We start from the raw sequence: 8,268 nt of genomic DNA, 5'->3' as shown, positions 1-8,268 counted from the left end.
ATACAATTCTTCTGGACATATTCTCCTTTCTAGCCCTTCTTATCTAAACAAAATTGTCAAAATTATACTTTATTATCATAATTAATTCTGGATATAAGAGATCACATTCACATGCATAATGCTTTGTGCAAATAACATTATTCCTTTTGATACTCGCGAAGTCATTTACTTGCAGTGTAACCAAAACTAACATGGCTGAATTCGATTAGCTATTGTAGATAAATTACTTTTTTAATGGACATAAAACTGAAATTTCAGCGTTCCACCCAAAACATGGATTTAGACTGGGTGCAACTATTGCAATTACCCCACTTCACTCACAAAATATTTTTTTTACCACTTTTACTTTTAAATTTTAATACTTTTTTTTTATTCAATAGTCAAAATTGATTATTTTTTTTTTTTTTTTAACTCTTAATCTCAACTATTAAGAGTTATTGCATCAAGTGTAATATCTCAATCTTTCAAAAAATCTCTAAAGATGGCAAAATGCCTGTCATCTCTAAAGATGACATAAGTGCAATATCATCATTGCAAATTTATTATTATTATTTTTGGTAGTTTCAAATTCTTTAAGAATTTGGATTTTCCTTATTTTTGCAGTATTAAAGATGGTTCCAAGAAGAGTCAGAATCATGCTTTGAGTTCTTTAGACTGTAACACATCAAAAAATGATCTATTTCGTATTGCATCTAAGTGCATGCATGGTTACCTAGAGAAGGGTCTATGCCTCGGGCTTGGAGTTCCCTATACTCTTGGCATAGTGCACAAGGCTCGCAGAAGAAGTGGGTGATCCAGTCCGGTGCTGGGGACACAGTGAGGCCAAACCTGCCCCTTAACTTTGTACGATATGTGCATGACATAATGCAGGGTATTCCAATGATCGTGGCAATCAATCTGTACAATAGTCCACTGGTCGAACATGCTGTATATATTTATGTATATTATGCAGCAAACACAGGACAATAAATTAATCAATAAGAATGATTGTCAAATTATGTGCCAATATATATGGGTAAGATGATTTGATTTTTTTAACCATAAGTCTTTAATCAACAGCCATTTAAGTACTAAATAAATACAAAATAAACAATAACATAAAATCTAGGCTTTTTTATTTAAATGATCATGTTAATGGGTACCCATAGGACAATTTTTAATAAACTATATTAGGAAAGTTTTACACCACTTTTATTAAAAATATAAAAAACTAATAAAAAAATTAATTACTTTATCGTTTTTGTTGGGATTTGTGGAGCCTAGTTATGTTTGATCTGGTTGATGACCTGACCTGACTTGAATAATATTGCGTGGTTTTTTTAATGGGAGATTTTCTGAGGTTTAGTCTATGGAGCAGAGGCTTGGGATTGGCCTGTTTTGTAGTTCATTGTGAATCCTGTGCATAGGATATAGAAACCATTTTTTAGTAATTAGGGTTTTGTCTTCTTGTTGTTTTTAAGAAAGTGAAAATACTGTAGCCGCATTCTATACTTTTCTTTGATAATAGTGAAATCTCTGCAACTCCGTGAACATAGGCAAATTGCCGAATCACATAGATATTGTCTTGTGCGTGTGATTATTTTTCTTTGACATGTGTTTTCTCTATTTTTGTTTCTCACAGGTTGGGAATTTCAGGTTGAATTCCCTACAGTTTTCTCATAAAATGTTTCTAAAAACATTTCCCTTATTTAAATTACAAGTTATAAAATGTACGGATCAAAATCTATATTTATTTTCTCTTTATTTTTTGAAATAATTGTTAGAATGGTTACGTGTTCATTAGTCTTGTGAATCGTTCCCATTTTGGATTCTAGAGTTCGATTTACCATTCTCCTTTTTGCCAATAATTCAAAAATGATCCTTTTTGAGTTGTGCGGGTGTGCCTTCCCCAAGTCCTTACAGCTTCCCCTCAAGTTTACAACACAACATTATCGGTTTCATGGGCAGAAAATGGAATTTTCTCGTTATAGGCTACTATATATATATATATATAATGTGTGATTTTATGATAGAACTACTTTGACAAGGGTCATGACTTTCAAAATTTCATAAAAATTCAAAGTATGCGTATCCACTTAACACGACCAAGATGTATGGAATATAACTTTTATTATATCTAACAGTATTAAATATATAATTATAAAAAATTCACTTACTAGTCTGGCCGTTGTCAACAATCTCAGCGATCTGGCCGAACGTCACACATGGGACGCAAGCGGTTATCAGAGCTGAAACATGAGAAACAAATTTTATCAAAACTTCATTCCAGTAGTTTCTTCTTCTTCTTCTTCTACTACTTTCTTTTCACTTACGGTGCTTACATTGTTACACATTGTTTAATAGTATATGAATTACCAAAGAATACCACTTGGCTTTGATTATTTATTCGTGGATATTAACTTCTTCTTTTTCCGATAGTTCAATAGTTGTAACTAATGGAAGAATGAGATTTAAACTCAGCATATTTCTTTTAGAAATACCAAGATGTGTACTCTTGACACTCGTAGATACTAAAAGTTTGTGTAAAACAAGGCATTGAACTAAATATTTGAAGAAAAAGAGAGATGATGACAATTGACATTAATAATCACCATTAGTTGGATCATTCATGCAATCAAAAAGCCCAGAATTCCAGCCCTGCGTGCCTGCCTGAGCTTGCACTTGCATTTGGTATTGATTCTGCTGCACTGGCACCCCCACTGCAGCCCCAGCTACTGGTCCTTGCTGGTAAGTCGGGCCTTGTGGTGGGTATGTCGCTGGCTCATTTAGCCCATTTTGATACATTGGGCTGTGTTGTGGGCTTTGATGAGGAGTGTACTGTACAGGTTGAGCCCTGTTTGATGTAGGTGGTGGTGGGTATGGAGTAGAATGATTCACCCCATTTGGGTTCATCAGTACGGGTTGGGCAGCTGGTTGAGTCTGATAGGCTTGTGGTGGTGGTGGTGGCTGCTGAAATTGTTGTCGTTGGCCTTGGGAATAGAGGTCATTTTGTGGCACATTTTATGGGTTTGGTTGGGAACTCTCAAAGTTTAATGTTACATAAACATTTTCAGGATCGGTTGCAGCTTCTTGAACTGGTTGTTCATATTGATATTCTTTAGGTTGGAGTTCTCTCCCTCTCTCTCTCTCTCTCTCTCTCTCTCTCTCTCTGATGTCGCAAAAATTACAAGAAAATAAACATGTTGCTTTCTAAATTGAAAAAGAAATTAAACACGTTAACTTCTGAATGAAAACTTCGAATCTAAGAGAAGTTCCTTGAATTCACAAGGTGAAAGGGTTCTGGAATCCACCAAAGAGAAATAGACAAAGTCTGTATTTTTTATAAATTTAAAAAATTGAATTACCCTGGAGGCTACAATATGTTTAAATAGTAAAAAAAAAACCTTAGGGCGGCTAGGAAAACGCCTAGAAACCCTGATTCGCGCAAATCACATAATTAGGTGGCAAAATAGTAATTTTTGCCAAAAATAGCAAAATTGAAATAATTGCAGAAATTTAAAATACTGTCTCTAAAAGACGTCCCAAAACAGACGGGGCCTTATTCTGAATTTTAAACTAAAAGTTATTAAGAAAAAAAATTACTATAAATAGCAAAAAAATTATTTTCGGGGACTTAACGAAGGAATTTGCCTAAATTTAGGCAACGCTTAAGGCAATTATCTCGAGTCTAGATTAAAATGTCATTTCCCTTTAACTTGCCAAATTTCATGCAAGTTTGACAACGTCGTGCCGATGGCCTCTACTAGCACTCCTTTCCTTGATCTTGCGTAGGAATGGCAACGGGTCGGGTTCGGGCTGGATTTTTCCATACCCGGACCCGACCCACAGGCCAAGACCTATGATCCAGACCCGACCTATTTACTAAGCAGGTTTTTTTTTCCGGGGCCCGGACCCGCCTCAGCCGGGCCCCACGGGCCCCGTTAAGGGATTGGGCCCAATTACGGGCCCAACCAGAGAAAAAAATAAAAAAATAAAGGTAATTCAACAAGCACAACACTGATTAAACACAGAAACACCCAATTTTATTTTTCTCATACTAATCTAGCACCTAAACACCAATTTTTGTATTTGAAAGTTTTCAAGTAAATCTACAGCTAAAAAAAAAAAAAAAAAAAAAATTCTCCCCTCTTACCATTTGCAAACCTAAAAGATACCATTTACAAAAGCATTTGAGCCTATACCATTTACAAACCTAAAACGAAACTCGTATAGGCTCAACAAAAAAACTAATCTAGGGCTTCTTTATGTTGAGTGATAAACATTCATCACCCAAGATACCATTTACAAAAGCATAAAAATGAAAATCAACATTCAGAATCAGATATAGGCAGATCTACCAGGGCAGTTTCACAAAAGTATAAAAACGAAAATGAATATTCATTCCAGTGGCAAGACTAACAATTAGCATAACTAGAATTGATACATACTTTGGTTGAGATCCATAGTTTTAAGTAGAAAACACCAACTGAAAAATTGAAACAAACATCTCAGAGACTCAGACTGGAAATTTTCAGTCTCTAAAAATTTCAAAAAAAAAAAAAATTGAAGAAAACTATAGAACAGAGGCGGTGAGATCTTGGATCGGCGATGAGGGTGAGTAAGAGCTTGACCGGCGGTGGTGAATGCTTGGACCGGCGGTGAGAGGCTGAGAACTTGGGCCGGCGGTGCTCGAGAGGGAGTGAGATTGAGAGTGAGTGAGACCGTCCATGTGAGCTATGTGAGATTGAGAGTGAGTGAGGCACTGAGGTGAGGGCTGAGGCGGCTGTGTGTTGTGTAAGCTGAAGAAGAGTAAGGGGGCTGAAGAAATGAGCAACAGATTAGGGTTTATAACTATATATATATATATATTTAAGAGGATATGTAAGTAATTTTGTATATAAACGGGTCGGGTCCGGGTTCGGATCAGGTTTTGATAAAACCCGGACCTGACCCGGACCTGGTTCGGGTTTTTTTTCAAAAACCCATACCCGACCCTATTCTTTATCGGGCCGGGTAAAATCCGACCCATTAGGGTCGAGCCGGGCCGGGTACCCACGGGTCGGGCCCAAATTGCCATGCCTAATCTTACGCTGTGATTTCTAGCGCCCTTGTTGCTCTAGGAATGCTTGTGTTCTCTCTCTCTCTCTCTCTCTCTCTCTCTCTCTCTCTGTGTGGGTTTAAATTTCCTTTTACATTTAGGGATTTGGTGATTTAGGTTTAGGGTCGGGGGTTTGAAAATGGATTTTAATTTGGTTTTGGGTTTGTTTCAAGTTGTAAAAATTTGATGGTTTTTCTTGGGTTTGATAAATGGGGGTTCATGTTTAATATGGATGTGTCATGTGTGTGTGTATGTTAATGGTTGTTTCGTCGTGGGTTTGGGTATTGCTATTCTTGTGGGTATGTGACAATGTACGTAGATGTGTTTGTATGTTTTTTATTTGGGATTTTGGTTTACTGTGTCTATGGTTTCATATTGCGAGGTTGTGAAAATGGGTTTTCAGGAAGTTAAGGCTTGCCATAGTTATAGTTTTCTTTCTCATAAACAACTCAACCCATTAGGTCTGGCGGAATGATGGTGGGATGTCACGTGAACTGCGTGATATTACTCAATGGTATTTGTTGTACAATAGTCTCATGTTGGAGCCGTATTTAGAGTATGTTATTAAGGACGAAACCAGGATTCGTGGGGGGGGGGGGGGGGGGGGAAGCTTAAAACCAAAAAAAAAAAATTATGGAACTAAAAGCTAACATCTATTCCAAATTCAACAAAATACAACCTACAAAATAAGTTTTTCTTAAACATTTTATATTATAAAAATATCAATAAAATATAACATACAAAATAAGTTTTTCTTAAACATTTCAACATATATATCAAAATGGAACTTGACGCTCTTTTAAATCTCGAAAATCGTCTATGATTGATTCCGTACCAAATTTTTCTACAATCTCCTTCTCAATGTACAAAATCATAGAGTCCATTAGAAAATCATCTTCCATCTTATTACGAAGCCTATTCTTGACAATATTCATGGCTAAAAATGCTAGCTCTGTAGTTGTAGTAGAAACTAGAAGAATGAGCACAAGTGTAATCACTCTATAAAAATATGGGTAAAATAATGATTTTCACGTTTTTACCAATCATTGGCATAACTCATAAATATTTGATAGCTTTTTGAAGTCCGGATGTTGAACTACATTGTGCTCATAATGATCAACTTCTGCCTTTAAAAGTGTCATTTCTTGATTTGTGAAGTATTTTAGATAAAACTTGCTTACTAATAACAAAATGTCTTTACTTCTAAAAGACTCGTGCCTCTTTAGGAGCAAGAGCTGAACTAAGATTAAGCAATTCCACCGCATGCTTACTAAACTGATGATTTAATTCTTGTAATATAGAATCTATCGTAGCATAAAAAATATCTACCCAATAATAATGCTCAATTATGAAGTCATCTTGTTGATGACGAGCTAGACCTCCTCTCTCAACATAACAGGCATTCATATTTGGGACATCTATGTCACGTGCCTCACAAAATGATTTCATGGCGGTAAGTAAACTATCCCATTTATCATCTCTAAATTTTTGAATAAGTGCTTTAGTGGATGAAACAAAATTCATGGCATTTAAAATTTCTTGAGATTGACACTGCAAAGCTTGACAAAGTGCATCAGTGATCTCCATAATTTCTTTCATCAAATGCAAAATGAACACAAATTCAAAAGAAATCATAGCACGATAAGATGAGTATGCTGCTTCTTGTTAGGAAGTAGTATTTCCTTCCTTGATGATCTTAAGTAAAATTTCACATGTTGGACTAAATATCTTTACCAAACTAGAAATCGATCTCAAGTGAGAACCCCAACAAGTATAGTTTCAAGCTCACCAATTTCAACAAAATATGCAATTTGATAAGCATAAGCATTTTTTTAGTTGTTCAGTACACTTGCATGAAGCACCAACAACATTGATAATAGAAGATAATCTATTAAAAAAACTTTGAACAAGAATAACTTCTTTTGATGTTGCCACTAATGCTAATTGCAATAAATGTGCAAAACAATAAATGTAGTAAGCATATGGACAATCATTTAAAACCAAATTTTTTAATCCATTCCACTCACCTCGCATATTGCTTGCACCATAATATCATTGCCCTTAAATATCTTGAATATCCAAACTATGATGTGACAAGATAGAATATATTTCATCTTTTAGGGTTAATGTCGTAGTATCAGGGACATGAACTACCCCAAAAAAAGGTTCTCAAACAAAACCATCTTTGTCTACAAATCTTATAACAATAGCCATTTGCTCTTTTATTGACTCATCACGAGCTTCATCAACGATTAGGCAAAACTTTGCATCACAAATTGCTTTCTTCACCTTGTTTAAAAATACATGTAAGATTTCTTTTGGGATTTTTGGTGATTTGTAAGAGGCTTTTTGGGAGCTTTCTCTATCTCTTCTACAACATATTCATTATATGATACCACCAAATCCAATATTTTAATAAAATTCACACGATTAATTGAATAAAAAATTTCATCCCATCCTCTAAAACAAGGCCTTGAAATGCAAGCACTTAGACAACATCATTGTTTGCAATTTGATCAAAATTGAAATTTTCAAGTACCTTTTGTATGTGTTGAGACTAGTTCATCAAATCTGCCATGGCTTGCTCAAAAGCTCTATGAAAAGAATTAGGTTCTTTTCCAATATGATTTAAAAATGAACAATTATTTACATCATTAACTACCCCAAAAAAAGGTTCTCGAACAAAACCATCTTTATCTACAAATCTTATAACAATAGCCATTTGCTCTTTCATTGACTCATCACGAGCTTCATCAACGATTAGGCAAAACTTTGCATCACCAATTTCTTCATGAATTGCCTTCTTCACCTTGTTTGAAAATACATGTAAGATTCTTTTTGGATTTTTGGTGATTTGTAAGAGGCATTTTTGGGAGCTTTCTCTATTGCTTCTACAAAATATTCATTATATGATACCACCAAATTGAATATTTTAATAAAATTCCCATGATTAATTGAATCAAAAATTTCATCCCATCCTCTAAAAGCAAAGCCTTGAAATGCAAGAACTTTGACAACATCATTGTTTGCAATTTGATCAAAATTGATATTTTCAAGTACCTTTTGTATGTGTTAAGACTGGTTCATCAAATCTGCCAATGGCTTGCTCAGAAGCTCTATAAAAAGAGTTAGGTTCTTTCATAATATGATTCAAAAATGAAAAATTATTTACATCATTAACTTTCTTCGAA

At 34.9% G+C, this 8,268-nt stretch overlaps 1 protein-coding gene across 1 annotated transcript; it reads right to left on the bottom strand.

Annotated features, from left to right (window-relative positions):
* Positions 1 to 692: 692 nt before the first annotated feature.
* LOC112011601 (protein PLANT CADMIUM RESISTANCE 7-like) lies at positions 693 to 2,892 on the bottom strand. The gene is made up of 3 exons (XM_024043965.1): positions 2,592 to 2,892; positions 2,157 to 2,228; positions 693 to 925 (listed from the first exon to the last, which is right to left on the bottom strand). Exons 1-3 carry the CDS (start codon positions 2,890 to 2,892, stop codon positions 693 to 695), a joined length of 606 nt encoding a protein of 201 aa, XP_023899733.1.
* Positions 2,893 to 8,268: the final 5,376 nt, after the last annotated feature.

This window comes from Quercus suber, unplaced genomic scaffold, assembly GCF_002906115.3.
Source record: "Quercus suber isolate HL8 unplaced genomic scaffold, Cork oak 2.0 scaffold_284, whole genome shotgun sequence".
Classification (NCBI taxonomy): Eukaryota; Viridiplantae; Streptophyta; class Magnoliopsida; order Fagales; family Fagaceae; genus Quercus; species Quercus suber.
Note: the sequence above shows the minus strand (reverse complement) of the source record. Positions and strands in the feature narration are given on the sequence as shown.

What these genes read in the sequence shown, in the direction of transcription:
- LOC112011601 (XM_024043965.1), bottom strand. Translation starts at nt 2,892, where the DNA reads ATGAACCCAAATGGGGTGAATCATTCTACTCCATACCCACCACCACCT. An exon ending in CATGAATGATCCAACTAATG is followed by an intron (nt 2,229 to 2,591) that starts GTGATTATTAAT and finishes CTCATGTTTCAG; the next exon opens with CTCTGATAACCGCTTGCGTC. An exon ending in TGTTGACAACGGCCAGACTA is followed by an intron (nt 926 to 2,156) that starts GTAAGTGAATTT and finishes AAATATATACAG; the next exon opens with CATGTTCGACCAGTGGACTA.